This window comes from Chroicocephalus ridibundus, chromosome 14 (genome assembly GCF_963924245.1).
Source record: "Chroicocephalus ridibundus chromosome 14, bChrRid1.1, whole genome shotgun sequence".
In the NCBI taxonomy this organism is placed as follows: domain Eukaryota; kingdom Metazoa; phylum Chordata; class Aves; order Charadriiformes; family Laridae; genus Chroicocephalus; species Chroicocephalus ridibundus.
The window spans coordinates 5018991-5037665 of NC_086297.1; the positions used below are offsets into that span (position 1 = coordinate 5018991).

An 18675-nucleotide genomic window follows, 5' to 3' on the forward strand; every position below is an offset into this window, starting at 1 on the left:
AACACAATAACACCTCTTCATTAATGAGCAACACATATTCTCTCCACAACACCACGCACAGAGATCCTAATACTTTCAATCCATTAACAGGCTTGCGAGAAAAGAACTATAGGAAGAAAAGAAAGATCTGGTTATTCTGGAGATTTGCCAGGAAAAAAAGTGCCATGATGAGAACCTGAGATGGGGGAGCAGGCACAGATGGGGAAGAGAACAGCCACAGAGGTGGCTCTGTCTTATCACTGTTGTTCTTTGAAGTGTGCGACCTCTATCTCTTCCACGCATGGGTAACCCACCTCCTTAAAGAACTCACTGGCTCAACAGCAGTCCCCTTTCTGACCTGCCAAATTCTTGAAAGCGTCATTGGAGATCATTTGTTCACAAGAACATAAAGAGGCTGGACATCCTCTGCTAAACTGGAAAAGGGGAAGGAGTGTATGGATTACATCTAGATAACCTGGACAAGGACAACATCTACAAAACCTCTAAGCACTTAAGTTCTAAAATAAGTAGTAATGTCTTCCTTCTGCGCATTAGTTCCAGATAAGCTAACAGCAAACAATGTAAAAGGAACATTTGTCAGATAATGATTGAAGCTCTGCCTTCACAAAGGCCTTGAAATCTGACTTTTGGAATTATACTTGGTTGAAGTATGAATTGATGAGCAAACGTCATTCTTACAGAATTCCAGAACTGAAGAGGCTGACAAAACCCAGGCTGCCAAAGTGGCTTTAACTACCATAAAAAACCTAATTTATATTAGTGAAATACGAGCAGCTTGCTTATAGAGTAAAACATCCCAAAATCATTCTATTTCTTAAATTTTTGGAGGGGAATTGCTCAGCATTTGCTTTATGGGCTGCACACAGCCTTAAAGATTATCTTAGAGATTTAGTTTGGAAATCTAGTCCTGTGTGAATCAGGTGATGGCCTAATCAGGACCAGAATGTGAAACGTTCTGGATCACTGACTTTAAGAATTGCTTTACTCTGTTACACCAAAGGTTGCTAGCTCCAGAATCCAACTCTTGACAATAGTCAGCAACGTATGTTTAGGAAAATCAGTCATAGGTCTGTTCCGTGAGTGTGATCTGGAAGGCTAATGGCCTTCAGGTTAAAATTCCCTGTCACAAAGACAACAGCTGCCCTACAGCCTCTCCCTCCTGTAGCTCTTTCTGCCCTAACAGCACAGGGCATGCAGAAGACGAGGATAATCTCCATTCTGCTTTTACAATCTCTCCAAGGCTGTTAAGGTGAGGAGACGGGAAAGGGAGATTGTAAGGGTATGAAGGAAAAGGCACCAGCACCAGGCACGCACCACCCAGGTGTGTTCTGAAATTTGGGGCCCAGAAGTTCGTCTCGACCTGCAACATACACACGAACTATCACAGTTTGAACCAGAAATACAACCGTTCCAGATTTTTGCTAGTGGAAAAGGATCTAGACAGAAGACTACATAATCATCCAGACTTATTGTAAGCAATCTTTTCTTCTCTGTGCACTTGTATGGTATTATTAGCACACTTGAGTTAGGCAGACATGACCTAAGCCATACTCAGAATCAGTTACAAGCAAGATTTTCCAGGCTGGTGTGTTTCACATCTCTGTTGCTTAATTAAAGGCCAAGAATGACTACTGCAATATTTCTAACACCCTCATGGGCTCTCAGACCAATCTGAAGAAAGGACCTGCGTGCTGAAGATAGGGTGTATTTAAACTTTAATCTTTCTTGCCTCAGTTGTCTGAACCAGAGGCTAGCCAACATACAATTCCTTCTTCAAGATGACTCATTGACACAAATGTTATCAATTTTAAACTTTTAATCACTTCTCCCCCTCCTGTTTGTTCAAAATTCATTTTGTATAGAAAAATTATGAGAAAAGGTTGTAGTCCAGTATAACAGATTTCTTTTTTCTTATTTGTTTTTAAACAGTGTCCCTTCACACAAAGCAGAGACAAAAGCAGTTTTGCTGAGATGGGCACTGCTTATCCTACAAGCCAAAAGTGCAAAACAGAGACAGAATATATTAGCAACAGAAAGAAACGCGTGACGACAAAAACGAAGTCTTGCCAACAATAGTAAGTCAGTTACAGTGGACGACAAGAGTGAATGTGAACAGTAAAAGAAGATTGCGCCCCAACCCTGACTCTCTTGGTCTTTGAACGATCAGTTTGCAAATCAGTCCAGTTTGAAATGAAACTGGAACAACAACTTGCTCCATAGTAAGCTTTTGCTAGCAGTCTACTTTTGTCAATCCATTACAAAAATTGTTTTCAGGAAGTCTCTTTCTGAATACAACCCTTTCTGCATTCAGAAACGACCAGGCTCGCTTAACACTGCTTTTTCTTAGCAGCAAGCTCTGGTACCTCTCCTACCGGCTCCCTGCCGACCACCCGCAGCTGCCCAGTAGAGCGCGCTGCAGCACACTCTTTACTTTCATTCTTTTACAAAAGACAATTTTCTACTCACAATGCATTATCCTTCATGGCTTCCAACCAGCGTTACGTTTGCAATTTTGAATGGCTTTTAAAAAAGATGTATTTTAATAAGTAGCAATGAAATAATAACTAGTCTGTGATTCTAAAATAAAATACATTATTTTAAACAGCTAGCAAATTCATATCTTGAAGCATTGCCTTAAAAATTTTACCCTGACCTGCAGCTAAAACAGAGCCTCAGGAACATTCCAGAAATTAATTCTTCCCATTATGATGTGCCATAGTGGTACAGTACCTTGTCCCGTTTTGGAGCAACTGTCTACATCCAGCTTGCTCATTTTGCTAGTGAGTAATGGATCAGAGCTGTAATGACGCCTGTGACACCCAATCTACGGGTATTCCAGGCTAGATGTGTCTATATTTTGAATTAAACATATGAATCAGATGATCTGCTTACGAGAAGTCCAGTGGAAACAAGCCCCATAAAGCTGTCATCTCAGAATGAATTCATCCAAGTCAAGACATTAAGTGTTGTCTAACCCGTTTCTCCCCTTCAGGTAAAATACTGTGATTAAATGATGCTCGCGTTGTCTGTTCTCTCTCAGCCGTCAAAGCAGAAAGAACAGCCTTCACTTCGTGCAACTCGTAGTTTGTTTTCTGTGGATCGGCTTCAACCTCGGAGGGAGAGAAGGGAGCGAAAGCAGAGGACAACAGTATCTCAAGGACAAAGGGTGTAGAGATTAAAAAACAAGAAAAAAGAAAAGAAAAAAGAAAAGAAGGAAATAAAATAAAAAGATATTTTAAATCACAGGACAGGGACTTGAAGCATTTGGCTCTGTCAAAAACTGCCTTCACAGAAAAATAATTTGGCTTCAATGACTCGTCTTCCGTTTGTGAAATGGACAATGCTAATTCATCTCTCACGTGTTCCTATGCTACACCTATTGATGCCTATGAATCGTTTTGGTAAGATAATGGTAAAATAAAACACCAGAGTAAATGCCTGCATTCTAAACTCCGTAAACAAGTGTTTTGTCTGTACCAATGACTTTACCAGGCAACTAGTCACTGAGATTTATTGTGAGCCCACTGCGTAATAGCTCTAAACAATACACATGTATTTAATTTTTCAGAAACAGAAGCTTGTACACTTCACAAGATAGTTTGGGGTTGTTTGTTTTCCCTACAAAAATACTCTGAATTTTCCAGGACTAACATTGTTCCCTTGTTAGAATTCAAGCTGTACTGTGATCTGAAACTCCTTTTGGCCTGGGGCTGCTCTAAGATGGATTTTTCTTCTGCTGCTACAATGCCAAGAGCAAAGCAGTGGAATCTCTCAGACTGACTTGACATCATTACAAAGGAGAAAAGACTGCTACTAGAGACTGCCCATGGAAATTAATCTAGTCTCTGATCAAATATATTTGATAAACTTCCGTGCACAATACAGAACTACTATTGTACAGGTTTTTGAAAGAAGACTGAAGTCACGCCTCCCCTGAGAAACACCATGATGGAAAATCTCTGTAGCTCTCTATGTAACAGATGGTTCCTAAACAACGTTAATTTGAAATTCTCACTTGCTCTCTTGCTGAAGACAGGCTTTGTGTTAGATCCTGTGATTTCTGATACCGATTACGTTCAGCATTCTCACAGAGCTGCTGCCAGTCCTGTTCTGCTTGCATTTCACTCCGTTCCAGAATCCATTCTCGCTCAGCTGCCAGAGCCAGTTGTTGCTTGTACCTATGATACACAGAGCAAAGCTGTTGATTTCAGCAGCAAAAATACTGAGGATGTTTTGTGTTTGTTTTCCGTGGTTTTTTTTGTTTCAGTTTGTTTTGTTTTTTTTTAATTTCAGCCTTGTTTGCTGTTCTCATCTCCTTTTCTTGTTCTGTTTTCCAAATTAACTATTTTATTCTATTCCACTCTAAGTATTTTACTGGACAAAAGCATTTTAATTGCTTAGGGCTCAGCAGTCTCCTAGGGTCCATCTGTATGGGTATTTAGAATCAACTTTGGAGGTCACCTCAGCTCAAGTGGCATAAACTGCTCTTCAACACCGATATTGCTCTTGGCAATACCATCCACAGCATGTTTCCCATTTGCCAATAATGGAAATGGGATACAAAATAACTAGGAATCAAAGTTGTTGGATTGTCAGGGTAAAATTCCCAAGATCAAAGGCTGCTGCATATACATACATTGAAAACACACAAAGAGAAGAGACAGGAGGTGCACAAAATGATACAAACCTCATATTCAGAATTCAAGGGCTTCAAGACAGGTTCAAATGTCATAGAATCATAGAATCATAGAATCATAGAATCATAGGGTTGGAAGGGACCTCTGGAGATCATCTAGTCCAACCCCCCTGCCAGAGCAGGGTCACCTAGAGCAGGTTACACAGGAACACGTCCAGGTGGGTTTTGAATGTCTCCAGAGATGGAGACTCCACCACCTCTCTGGGCAGCCTGTTCCAGTGCTCTGCCACCCTCAGGGTAAAGAAGTTCCTCCTCATGTTTAGGTGGAACTTCCTATGTTCCAGTTTGTGCCCATTGCCTCTTGTCCTGTCCCCGGGCACCACTGAAAAGAGCCTCGCCCCATCGTCCTGACACCCACCCTTTAAGTATTTATAAGCGTTGATAAGGTCACCCCTCAGACGTCTTTTTTCCAGACTGAAGAGACCCAAATCCCTCAGCCTTTCCTCATAAGAGAGGTGTTCCAGTCCCCTAATCATCCTCGTAGCCCTCCGCTGCACCCTTTCCAGCAGTTCCCTGTCCCTCTTGAACCGGGGAGCCCAGAACTGGACACAGTACTCCAGGTGCGGCCTCACCAAGGCAGAGTAGAGGGGGAGGATGACCTCCCTTGACCTGCTGGCCACACTCTTCTTGATGCACCCCAGGATGCCATTGGCCTTCTTGGCCACAAGGGCACATTGCTGACTCATGGTCATCCTGTTGTCCACCAGGACTCCCAGGTCTCTTTCCACAGAGCTGCTCTCCAGCAGGTCAGCACCCAACCTGTACTGGTGCATGGGGTTGTTCCTCCCCAGGTGCAGCACCCTACACTTGCCCTTGTTGAACTTCATAAGGTTTCTCTCTGCCCAGATCTCCAACCTGTCCAGGTCTCTCTGTATGGCGGCACAGCCTTCCGGTGTGTCAGCCACCCCACCCAGCTTGGTGTCATCAGCAAACTTGCTGAGGGTGCACTCTATCCCCTCATCCAGGTCATTGATGAATATGTTGAACAGGACTGGACCCAGTACTGACCCCTGGGGAACACCACTCGTCACTGGTCTCCAACTGGACTCTGTGCCCCTAATCACAACCCTCTGAGCTCTATCTTTCAACCAGTTTTCTATCCACCCCACTGTCCATTCATCTAACCCACACTTCCTAAGCTTCCCTATGAGGATGCTGTGGGAGACCGTGTCAAACGCCTTGCTTAAGTCAAGGTAGACCACATCTACCGCCCTCCCCTCATCTATCCATCTAGTCATGCCATCGTAGAAGGCTATCAGGTTAGTCAGACATGATTTCCCCCTGGTGAATCCATGCTGAGTACTTCTGATAGCTTTCCTTTCCTCCACGCGCCTTGAGATGACACCCAGAACGAGCTGTTCCATCATCTTTCCAGGGATGGAGGTGAGGCTGACCGGCCTGTAGTTCCCCGGCTCCTCCTTCTTGCCTTTCTTGAAGACTGGAGTGACATTGGCTTTCCTCCAGTCCGCAGGCACCTCGCCTGTTCTCCAGGACTTTTCAAAGATGATGGAGAGCGGCCCAGCAATGACTTCCGCCAGCTCCCTCAGCACTCTCGGGTGCATCCCATCAGGGCCCATGGACTTGTGAATATCTAGATGATCTAATTGGTCCCTCACTCGCTCCTCCTCAACCCAAGGGAAGTCGTCTTCTTTCCCTGTTACTTTATTCAATGCCTGGGACTCCTGAGGGCTGGGCCGAGCAGAAAAGACCGAAGCAAAGAAGGCATTCAGTAACTCTGCCTTCTCCACATCCTCCGTCACCATGACTCCTGCCTCATTCAGCAGTGGGCCTACAACTTCCCTGGTCTTCCTTTTGCTTCCAATATACTTGTAGAAGCTCTTTTTGTTTTGCTTGATGTCCCTAGCCAGGTCTAATTCCAAGGCGGCCTTGGCTTTCCTTGTTTCATCCCTGCACGCTCTGGTGGCATTCTTGTAATCCTCCCAAGGGGTCAGTCCCTTCTTCCACTTATTATAAACTTCCTTCTTCCACTTGAGCTTTTTCTGAAGCTCCCTGCTCAACCATGCAGGTCTCCTGCGTCCCTTGGCCGATTTCTTTCTCTTAGGGATGCACCGATCCTGAGCTTGGAGGAAGTGGTCTTTGAATATCAACCAGCTTTCTTGAGCCCCTTTGCCTTCCAGAGCCCTAGCCCACGGGATCTCTCCAAGCAGTTTCTTAAAGAGGTCGAAGTTAGCCCTCCTGAAATCCAAGGTTGTAATTTTACTTCTTGTTGTTGTTTTGTGGATAGTACCCATGATCCTGAACTCAATCATTTCATGATCACTACAACCTAGGGTGCCCCCAACCTTAATGTCCTCCACCAATCCCTCTGTGTTTGTCAGTACCAGGTCCAGGAGTGCTCCTCTCCTTGTTGGCTCCTGTACCACCTGTGTCAAAAAGTTGTCATCAATGCACTGGAGGAGCCTCCTGGACTGTGCATGCCTGGCTGTGTGGTCTTCCCAGCAGATATCGGGGTGATTGAAGTCCCCCATGAGAACCAGGGCCTGCGCTTGCGAGGCTACCTTCAGTTGTCTGTAGAAAGCCTCATCAGTCTCCCCATCCTGATCAGGTGGCCTGTAATAAACACCCACAACAGTGTCCCTCATATTTGCCTGTCCCTTAATCCTCACCCATAAGCTCTCAACCCGCTCTTCATCCGCCCCTAGTGAGAGCTCGATGCATTCCAAATGCTCTCTCACATAGAGTGCAATTCCACCACCACGCCTCGCTGGTCTGTCTTTCCTGAAAAGGACATAGCCATCCATGACAGCATTCCAGTCATGCGAGTTGTCCCACCACGTCTCAGTAATTGCAATGAGATCATGGCCCCGCAACCGCACACAGACCTCCAGCTCTTCCTGCTTATTCCCCATGCTGCGTGCATTGGTGTATAAGCATTTCAGAGAGGGAGTTGTGTGTGTAGTTTTGACCCTTGAGATGTGGTGTGCCTTCTGGCTTTCAGAAATACTGGCACACTGGCCCACGAGCGCTGAGCAACTACACCCTGGCACCTCACCAGCAAGCCCAGTACCATCCCCACCCCCCTTCAGATCTAGTTTAAAGCCCTCTCAATGAGCCCCGATAACTCTTGTCCTAGAACCCTTTTTCCCCTGGAGGTCAAGGTATTCCTGCCTGCTACCAGCAGGCCAGGCGTTTTGTAGATCAGGCCATGATCAAAGAACCCAAAGTCCTGCTGGCAGCACCAAGCTCGAAGCCAGGCATTGATCTGCTGGGTCCTTCTATTTAGCCCCTCATCATTCCCCGCAACTGGGGGAATAGACGAGAACACAACTTGCGCTCCCGATCCCTTGACCAGCCGTCCCAGGGTCTTGAAATCTTTCTTCATTGCCCTTGGACTTCTTCTCGTTACCTCGTCGCTGCCTACCTGAAAGAGCAAAAGCGGATAGTAGTCTGAGGGCCGTACCAGGGAAGGAAGCATCCTCTTCACGTCCTTGACCCGGGCCCCAGGGAGGCAGCAGACCTCCCTATGTACCGGGTCCGGCCTGCATATTGGGCCTTCTGTTCCCTTCAGTAATGAGTCACCTATGACAAGGACCCGTCTTTTCTTCTTTACCGCAGAGGTTTTGATGCAGGGGGAGGTCTGACTAGGCCTTGCTGACGGCTCCAGGGTAGGAGAAATAGGAGAAGTATTGTGCTCGTCATCATCCAGGTTCCTCTGTAGAGCACTGTACCTGTTAAGTAATGGCACCTGGGAAGATGGGGTAGTCATCGGGCAGTCTCGAGTGCAGCGCCTGTTGCGCCGCGCAGGAACTTCCTGCCATTGCCCCCTGTCCTCCAGGTTACCGCCTTCAGTTGAGGTGAGAGAGGATATGGAGCTCTCTGTTGCAGGGGTTCTATCTGCCTGCTGGGTTTCTGTCATGGGATGCAGGATTCTGCTCCAGGAATCTATCTCCCTCTCGCATTCCCTGATGCTCCTCAACCTACTTACCTCCTCCCTGAGCTCCATGACTACTCGGAGAAGATCCTCTACCTGAGCACATCTCCTACAGGTATGCCCATCATTGCCATCCGACACTGGCGTAAGAGCAGGGCATACCCTACAGCCCGATGTCTGTGTGGTAGCATGTTCCCACAAGAGCTCCGTCTGAGAGGCGGCATCAGACCTGGTGGTTGTGGAGCTCATGGACGCCACAGTCATCTTGCGAGTAGTTACCATCACTACCTAGCCAGGTTAGCAGTCTTTCAGCTCTGTCCTGCACGAACTGCTGTGCAGACCGCTGTGATTGGACTGGTGTGTCACACCCTGCTTGGCCACCCCCTTCTCCAGCCCAGGAAGTACACTCTCGTTGTGGTGCACCTGGGTGATACCTCGGGTCACACCCAGGGAACGCCCACTTGCAGCTCGCTTGCTCAGTGCTCCCAAGGGGTTTCTTTTATGAGGGGAGAGAGTGGTCCCACCCTCTGCTCGTTAACACCTGCCGCCGGGGGTGGTGGCTCCGCCCTCGGCTCCTCAGCTGCCCCCGCCTCCCAGAAGGGCCGGGTACCGGCTCGGGCTGGTCCCTTTTCCTGGCTTTAAAAGCCTCAAAAACGAGCCCCTGGCCGTTTCTTTGCCGCGATTTCCTTCCCCAGCACAGACTTACCTGCACTGGAGCTGATCTCCTCGGCAAATGACCGTTAGCGTGTTTACGCCTCGTTTAAATCTGCCGCCGGGGGTGGTGGCTCCGCCCTCGGCTCCTCAGCTGCCCCCGCCTCCCAGAAGGGCCGGGTACCGGCTCGGGCTGGTCCCTTTTCCTGGCTTTAAAAGCCTCAAAAACGAGCCCCTGGCCGTTTCTTTGCCGCGATTTCCTTCCCCAGCACAGACTTACCTGCACTGGAGCTGATCTCCTCGGCAAAATGTGGCTACGCTTTTAAAACACAAAGCTATCAAGACTTCAGGGCACTGTTAAGATTGGTTGTAAATGTCACTGTAGACAAAGTCTTAGTCATCTTCACCATTCTGCATCTTTCTGGAATTTGGCCAACTGTGCCCTCAACTTCTCTTCCTGCCCATGCATTGACAGAATTTTGAATTCTGGAGAGGCAGACTCCCTAAAAGTCTCAATCAGATGAGAATCTTGGCCCGTTTTTTGCAATACAATTTCTTCTTCAAGTCTACATAAAAGAATAACCCCCGTTCCATGTTAGTCCTACTTGCTTAAGACAATTAACAAAACATGGGATGCAATCTTGGATATAAAACTGTTAAATTACTTCTTTTTTTTTTTTAATTAGGAGCTCAAAGGGACTTTTTCATGAGCCAAATGCATATTGTAAACGATTTCCAGCCATACAAAATGCAGGCCACCTAAGCAATTCTTTAGTTTCCAGCGGCCGCCTTGGCCTGGCAGCTGTCCCTCTCCAGCCTGGCTACGAAAGAAGATCTTTTCTTCTGGTGTGTTGTTCCTTCTCTAAGTTCCCAGATACTTTCTTTTTCATGTGACCTCAGTTTCTTGTTCGACCTTGAGGAGATGCTTCTTGATTATGTCAATCGTAAAACTAATGTTTATATGCATATATAGAAATTTTGCAACATATTTGGTTGCAATAATATACATAGAACAGCCCGGGTTAGAAAGATCATCTGGTCCAACCTTTTGTGAGAAAGAGAGCCTAGATGAGATTGTCTAGTACCCTGTCCAATTGTGTCTTGAAAACCTCTAGTGATGTCCCTGGGGCAATTATTCCTGTGACTGCTTATCCTCACTGTAAAAAAAATAATCTTTTTTACACTGAGAAGAAACCTTTCCCAGTGCAACTTGTACCCATGGCCCCTTGTCTTCTCCATGTGGCTCCTTGGGAAGGGAGTGCCTCCATCCTCTTTGTAGCCACCCTTTATGTACGGTTAGTGAGGTCCCCCCAAGCCTTCTCCAGGGAGAGAAAGCCCAACTCCTTCAGTCTTTCTTCACAGGGCAGGTTCTCCAGCCCTTTGATCATCTTTGTGGCCCTCTCCAGTCCGTCCATGTCTTTTTTCCAACTGTGGGGATAAGAAGCGGACACAGTACTCTAGTCATGGTAACTGTTTAACCATGAATTACTGTGAGCTTTTCACATAAATAAGTTGGGCACAAAACTGGTAAGTATGATGTTCTGAATTTCTTTCATCACAGCATATGAAACAAGATAAGTCACTCACTTTCTAATAAGAGCATCTTTCTCTCTTGAACAAGCACTGTGATGCCATTCTCTTCTACGTAGCTCAGTTTCCAGACTTCTGTGTCTCATCTGCAGTTCTCTAATCTGCTGCCTCAACTTTTTAGATTGTTTAACTTGGGCGTCTTCCACTGAAGCTGGCATTGCATCCTTTTCCTTAGCAGCATGAGCTAGTTCTTCATGCCTAGAAGATGTAGAGAGATGGAATAAAGTAAGGTTTCAAGCAACACAGGCACATTATTTTTTGGTACTCTTGATTTGCTTTCTTATCAATTTGGTTCGAGCAAACTCACAGAATCAGTCGGATACAGTGGAACCAGAAGTCAATGTCCACTTGTCAGTGGAACAGGTTGCAGGGAGGTCTTTTGCGTTCTTTTTTTCAAATTAAGAATGCCACTAATTAATTGGACTTAGGACCAGAGCTGAATCCTTCTTATACCTGCAGAGAGTGTTTCACCTAATTATAGGATCAGGGTGATCCTAAAAAATAAGTTGTATTGTTTTGTTAGGTTTTTTTTAAACTCACAGGGAAGCTATTTTAACAGGTGAACTACTCCATTCAACACTCACTTTTACCATACTGAAAATATTCTTCACAGTAATTGAACAACTGAAAGACAGCTATGATCAGGTGGCCCAAATAAGAGACTGCAGGAATCCACGGAGCAAAAATGCTTCCTTGAATATTCAGTTTTCATGCACAGATTAATTTCCTGAGCATGCAACCACAGAAAAATAGAGATTAGGTTTAAAATAAGACAGAAGTGAGTTGTTAGAAGAAAAGACCACTGAATAGTTCCTATAGAAAACTGAAATAGAACAGTAAATAAAAAAGGAGACATGCAAATAACAGCCGTTTTCTGTTCTTACCCTCTGAAATTGACCTGCATATAAATTTTTAAAATATATCCAAAGTTTTGGATATAAAGGATAAAACAGAAGGAACAGAAATTGAACTATGAGTAACTCTTATTTCTTAAGTTTGAACCAGTGATGAGCAAAACAAAAGATAAAAACACCCTGGTTTAAACAAGTTATTTTCTGTCACAATATTCACAATCTGTCTGCAGCTGCTTGAGAAAGTATGAAGTTGTGACTGAACATAACTGGACCTACTCTGTTCAGTGGTGCCCAGCGACAGGACAGGCGCAAACTGGAACACGGGAAACTCCCGTGAGGAAAAACTTCTTTACTTTGAGGGTGCCAGAGCCCTGGCACAGGCTGCCCAGAGCGGGTGTGGAGCCTCCTGCTCTGGAGATATTCAAACCCCGCCTGGATGTGTTTCTGTCCAACCTGCTCTGGGTGACCCTGCTTTGGCAGGGCGTTGGACCGGATGATCCCCAGAGGTCCCTTCCAACCCCGACCATTCTGTGATTCTGTATACTGGATTCAAATCAAGCGTGTGAAATATGATCAAAATAACTCACACGCTCTAGAAGTGGGATGAACTAAGGTTTTTTTTCCATTATGCTTACTGCTTGGAAGAGGTACTCCTTTTTGCAGTAAAGGCAGAAGGAACCACTGAACCATTAAAACTTCTAAGACAACATTTTATTTTTAAAGTGAGACAAGTTACATTCAGAAAGAATATAGCAGAATTAACCTGAATCCATGCAACTCGGCAAATATTTCATACAAAGGGTTACCTCTTTCTGTTGTAACAATATATATTACTAGATCAATTAATTGACTTACGCCATCCCAAGCTGTTGCTAAAATAAGAGTAAGTGACGAAGAGTAAGTTGAAAGTGTTGTGGAGTTGTAGAGTCTGTAAAAAACCAGTTTATTTCAATTTTAATAAAAATTGTACAATACCAAGCATCTTTCACAGCAACAAAATCGTTGAACTGGTTTTCTTTCTCCAGTCTCAAATCAAACATTTCTGCTGTTTGCACTCCAGTCTCTTTCAGAGTCTCCAGTTCTCTGGTCAGCAGCTTCACCTTAGAGAGGAGGAGAATAAGACTTAAGAATTCTAATGAGAGCCTGATGTAACCTAAGTTTTTGAGAGGTCCATACAGTTGAGGTGTTCACATCAGCTCCGTAAACAAACAAAACAGTACAAAAAGTTGTGCGGTGAAATTTTTTTTTGGGAGGGTATAGTTCTTTTGTTTGCTTGTGTTTTTTTTTTTTAATTTGTAAGTAACATTTTGCATGGTATAAACATTAGATCAACAAAACACATTAAAACACCTTCTCCATAAGCTATAACCTCTGCTATTATTTAGATTTCTACTCCCATATTATTGCTAAATATCCATTTTATATCCTCTTCCTATACCTATTACCTACATTAACATTAATTCTCCACACTACCTCTTCCTATCTCTGCCTAAAGTTCCTTTTAGAAAGTTTTTTATTCTTTGACTTCTTGGCTTCCCCTGCAGCTGGTCTCACTAATACAAGGGGCAAATGACTGCAGATGACCTCTCCTTCCCTTGCTTAACACTTCCACCACCAATTCAGGTGCAAAGAATAGATATATAAATACATAACTCAATATAGACAATATGTTTCGTAAAGAAAGAAAACGATGTAATAGCGTCTAGCATACGAGGCCTACTGAGAGCTATTACATTGAGGTGCAGCTGCAAGCAGTATTACAAACTGAAAGAGTATTAGAAATATCCAATCAAGTGGTCAAGTCTGAAAATTGCACAGATTAAAGGTTTCTTCTGAAGTTATCAGAGTTATACTGCATATCACAGAATAAGCAATATGTGCACATTTATATTTAATAAGTATTCATGCAGTTTCTTTGTTCATACTGAGTCAGCAGCAGTTGGTCATGCAGTCTTTACAGGCAAAACCACAGAGTGGTTTTAGGTCCATTACGACAGGACTGTCTTCTAAAGAAGGCCTGAGACAAGGCAGGAAAACAAAACCAGGAGCTAAACTCCAGTTGCGTCAACATTCAAGATGCAGGAACCTACGGATACCACTAATAAGGGAGCCATTGATTTTCCAGAAATTAAACTGTTGCAGTGAGCGGCCATTCAGGTGCTTAGACTGATAAAGTATTAAAAAAAAGGGTTTATGATGTATTACTTCCAGGAGTTCAATTGATAAATCGTGACTGAAACTTGAAAAATAAGAGGATGAGGCCACAAGGGATTTTGCCTAATCGATGCAATATCATGTGTTAGGTTAAGGGGAATGACTGCAAAGAGACCCAATGGCAAGCATTTAAGATATGCTTTTTTAGTTGTGTCGTAAACAATGGAGATGCTACACTGGAGGAGAAAAAAAAGAAATTAAGAGAAATAGCGTGTATTACATGATGTGCCCTTATGCTTGCGGAACAGCAGTTATCAGCTTTATCATTACAATTTAACCACACAACACACAAAGATAACGTCTAAATCAAGCCAGTTATCAGGTATTGTTCAAGTGAGAAGTGCTCATACTCCTTTGGGCAGGTTCATAAACTGTCTTTGGGAAGCCCTTGGGCAAAAGGCTCCTGGATGAAGAGGGGGTATTTTAGCAGGACTACTACACTAGGGGCAGAGGGATTTGGATCGACAGGTGTCGGGTACTAACAATCTCTTTCACCACTTCCATTTATATTATATATTGGTTTGGTTGACAGGCCCAAAATGAACCATTCTAGTTCTAATGATTAAACACATTAATATGTAAATAATTAAAAGTCATTTTAATATCAAATACATTTTTATACAAAGAACAACAAAATCTTCTTTGTTTTTAAAGTCTGTAATATATATCTAGAGGTGGTATAATGCCCCCTTAAGGTATCACAGTTGAAGGTCAAATTTCACTGTTAGTAAGATCACCCTTTTATGATGAAATGATGGCAATATAAAAGGCAGAAAGGAAAAGGAAAAAAAAAAAGCCTTGCAATTAGGAGTACGATAAACAACGTACATTTACCCATCTTGCCTAAGGCTGCTCCTGCTTTTGAGACGCTGACCTTTCCTGCAGTTTCAAGGTTAACAAATTTAGCAGTGTGCTGTCTACATAAAATCATTTTACACAATCTCAGATTACTAAATACATTCTTAACAGTTCCTTACAAGGGGCAGCTGCCAGACAAGCAAAGAAACAGCTACTACACAAGTACTGCATAATTTTCTAAACTGTCATAACAAATCTCATAAATTTAAGCAAAAGATGCAAAAAATAACAGCTTATACAACTATAGCAATGTTAAACCAGAACATTCAAACAAATAAACAAAAAAAATTGAAAAAAGGATTGATAGATGACACCACAGCAACACAACATCGTTTCTCCATATTCTTATACCTGTTTCTGACAGGCAAGCTCTCCTTCCAGTTCTTGGGTTTTTCTCTCCATGTGATGTTTCAGGTTCACATGCTCCTCATGCTGATGATCTATGTGACTGTTCCTAGAGCCATAAACAAAAATAAACCAAACTTACATTAAAGAGCATCTCTGGTGACCTAATGAGGCATACACATGTAACTATAAATACAAGATGCTGTAGTTTCCTAAAGAAACAGTTACCATAAAAGTGTCAGTCAGTTAGAGACCAATTATAAAAGTATATGCCATTTCTCAAAACTATACTTCAGAAGTTAGTTGCATATGGAATATTGAGGATCTGCTGAAAAGTAACGCAAGCCTTCCACTTAGGTACAACAGAGTTCTTCCTCCACCCAAAAATTTCTGTTACATGAGAAGAAATTGCCCAAGGGCTGCCCAGCAGAAATCTGAGCTTTTAGATACATTTAAAAATAGAAGCAGCTCTATCTCTTTTCCTCTCACCCCCTCCCTATTTTTATTTGCTATCAACAAAAAATGTTTCTCTGAGATACAGTGGAAGAATACCAGTAAGGCCAGCATTTCCAACAAATCCGAAGAGCTGATACTGCTACCACGACCAGTAAATTCTCTAATGACACACTGAGCCTTTTCAAGCTTTGGAGTAATCCCTGCAAGAGTCAACAGGCTTGGTGCTACCTGTTACATGGCCAAACACATCTGAATTGATAGCGTGCAGTTCTGCAGCCTTCCGATTACTTTCAACTCTATACTACAGTTTCTTTATGCAGCTGAATGACCCCTGCACTTAGTTAGATAAGGTCGATCATATAATAACTCCACAGACAGAACTGCAAGCTAGAACTGTATGGTCACAAACAGCTATATGCAAATTCACTTTCATATTCTGCTAGATTTTGCTTCAGAATTTACACTTCCATCTGAATTAATCCAAATCCTATAGCCAACACTTCTGCACATAAATAAAGTCTAACAAACAGAAGTGTCGTCTCAGTGCAGCCTGTCCAGGCACTTTTACACCTCCCTCGTTCATCCCACAACTCCCCAGGGCAAGGTAGATCAGGAGAATAACTGCTCAGCACTAACGCCTCAGCAGAGGTACTGCTCAGTCATCGGTACCCAGCTCAGCCTGGCAAAGAGGCAATGCTGTGCGTAAGACAAACTCCCCCTTTCATTCCCAAAGGATACGCTCCATATAAAATTCCTGAACTGGCTTTAAATGAATTTGCATATGCTCCAGAACCACAGTAACATCAGTCAGTTAGTGACTTTTAAGGAATTCCGGATCTGTGTCCGGATCGTTTCTAATAACTAAAGTTATTTAAAATGTATCCAGCCATCTCTACATTATAAATGCAGTTTGATCCAAAACACTTTACAGCAGTTACCACATCAAACAGAGAATACTCCCAAAGATACTGTTATATCTGAAGATAGTAGTTATATCAAACAAGAATGATGTGCAGACAGGTCTCAAGAAATAAGTGTTTATTCCACACCCCCCCCCCCCCAAGGTTTAGAAGTCTATATGGAATAATAAAAATTAGTGAGAATGGCCAAACTAAACAAGTGCATTGCTTAGCTATCTTCATCTTTTACTTGGTTGTATTAGTCATAAATCTTGGTCCTGTGACTTGATATGCCCAAACCAACTTCTTTCCTTCACAGAGGCCTAACAGAGAGGGTGGGACAAAATGTATTTAAGTGTGCACAAACCCAACTCACAATATAGCACAACAACTGCACGGTATAGCAACTAATGTCTAGTAACCTTAGATAATATTATTGACAATGGTTGATACCATTACCATTTGTCTCCTCACATACACAGACGACAAGTGCATCTTGATACAGGAGACATATCACAACACTTTCAGATTCATCTTATTTCCCAGAGGTGTTTCAGTGCCCAATTAAAAAGCACTTCTTTCTGAAAAATCCTTTTCTGTTCCCCACACTACCTTTGCCTTATAATCACACCATCTCCACCCAGTCATATTGTCTCCCCAACATACACCCTTGTAAATTGTGTAGGGACATGCTGTACATTTAAGAGCATCCTCACCTAATGCTATCCTTTCTCTAACACGTTGCCAGAAATCAAACAAGTTACTGTGTAAGCCAAGATAAGGAGGTGTAAAGATAGACCAAGTCACCTCTGCTAGTCCTCACTCTGTTCAAGTTCTAGGTGTTCCTCTGTCAGAATAGATAATTGTATCTCCATGCTCAAAGTGCTCTCTACTCTATGAATGATGTTACTGCTTTATCCCAATCCAAATATGTCTTCGAGAAACTAAATTTCTCTTTTCCTGCATACTACGCTAAGGAAGTCACATCTCACCTGCAGAACCGTTCCAGCTCAAATTTTTGTTCTTCAATGTGTTTTCGATAGTGATGATGAAGTTCATGTCTTTTTCTTCTCTCCTTGACAAGCATTTGCTGCACTTTACCCAGGTGTACTCTAAGATCACTAATCTCCGCCTGTTTAGCATCTACGGATATTTTCAGATGAGCAACTGTGAAATCATAGTGTTCTAATTCTTTATCTCTCTCTTCTAAAATTCTTAGGTTATAGACAAAATCTTCTTTCAATCTGTTAAATTTTTCATGCATGTCCTGGAGTTGCTTTTTGATACCTTGCAGCATTTTCGTTTGACATGGGAACTGGCACGCATGTAGCTCTTTCCCTTCTTTTTCTTTCCACTGAAGGAGATCGTTTAGTTCTTTCTCCATTTGTAATACTTCTATAAATCTGAAACAGGAGCTGGCAGAAGACAGTTAAGACTGATAACTAATACAAATCAATTATGTTGTCACTCCCAATCTACTGCATCACTGATAATTAATTACCAGTGAATTTTAAAATCCTCATCATAAAAAATTTCTTCCTTATATCCAGTCTAAAGCTGCCCTCTTTTAGTTTAAAACTATTACCTCTTGTCCTACCTCAACAGGCCCCACTAAAAAGTTTGTGCCCATCTTTCTAATAAGCCCTTTTCTTCCTGTAAGTCTTCTTCCACAATTACTCACAGGACTACAAAGCTACTGTTCTGTTTAAAGTTAAATCCACCTTGAAGCTACTTTTCAGAAAGGCCAACAGGTATGAGGAAATAGCTGAATTTCAGTAATATATTAACTGTACCTTTAAACCTAAAAAGCAAATAAACAACACAGAAGTTGTGTTTTTACCAGTAAAACCCTTTATCTGCTTCACTTCCATCACTTCCTATTGTTTATTCTCCATATTTGCCTCATATCTAATTATAAACTCTGTAGGAGAAAAAACGTTTTTTCTAAGCACCATGGTTTCTTTCTTAAAAAAAAAAGGTAATTTCTGCTCAGATCTCTCCAGAGATTTCCCCAATACAGCTTCTCTCACTGTACAGTATTATTCTGTGTCAGTGGTTACAGATAATCCCATCTGGATAAGCACAGGGATGCAGATAACAAATCAGACAAGCATGCCTTTCAAATAGCGGCTCTTTAATCTCTTTAAATGAAAGAGAGATTTCCAGAACAGCAAACACAACGCAACATCTCTATGATAAAAGATGCCACAGTTTAAACAA

At 42.9% G+C, this 18675-nt stretch overlaps 1 protein-coding gene across 5 annotated transcripts in view; it reads right to left on the reverse strand.

Moving 5' to 3' along the window:
• The window catches only part of CCDC57 (coiled-coil domain containing 57), a 42599-nt gene that overhangs the window by 21107 nt on the left and 2817 nt on the right, over positions 1 to 18675 (reverse strand). For 4 of the 5 annotated variants that reach the window (XM_063351921.1, XM_063351920.1, XM_063351918.1 and 1 more), the window contains exons 3-7: positions 17448 to 17870; positions 15107 to 15209; positions 12659 to 12783; positions 10827 to 11027; positions 4016 to 4178 (exon numbers count right to left, since the gene is read on the reverse strand). In XM_063351921.1, coding sequence (XP_063207991.1) covers positions 4016 to 4178; positions 10827 to 11027; positions 12659 to 12783; positions 15107 to 15209; positions 17448 to 17870 — 1015 coding nt within the window. The remainder of the gene's footprint in view (positions 1 to 4015; positions 4179 to 10826; positions 11028 to 12658; positions 12784 to 15106; positions 15210 to 17447; positions 17871 to 18675) is intronic. The other variant, XM_063351922.1, reaches the window with a different exon arrangement.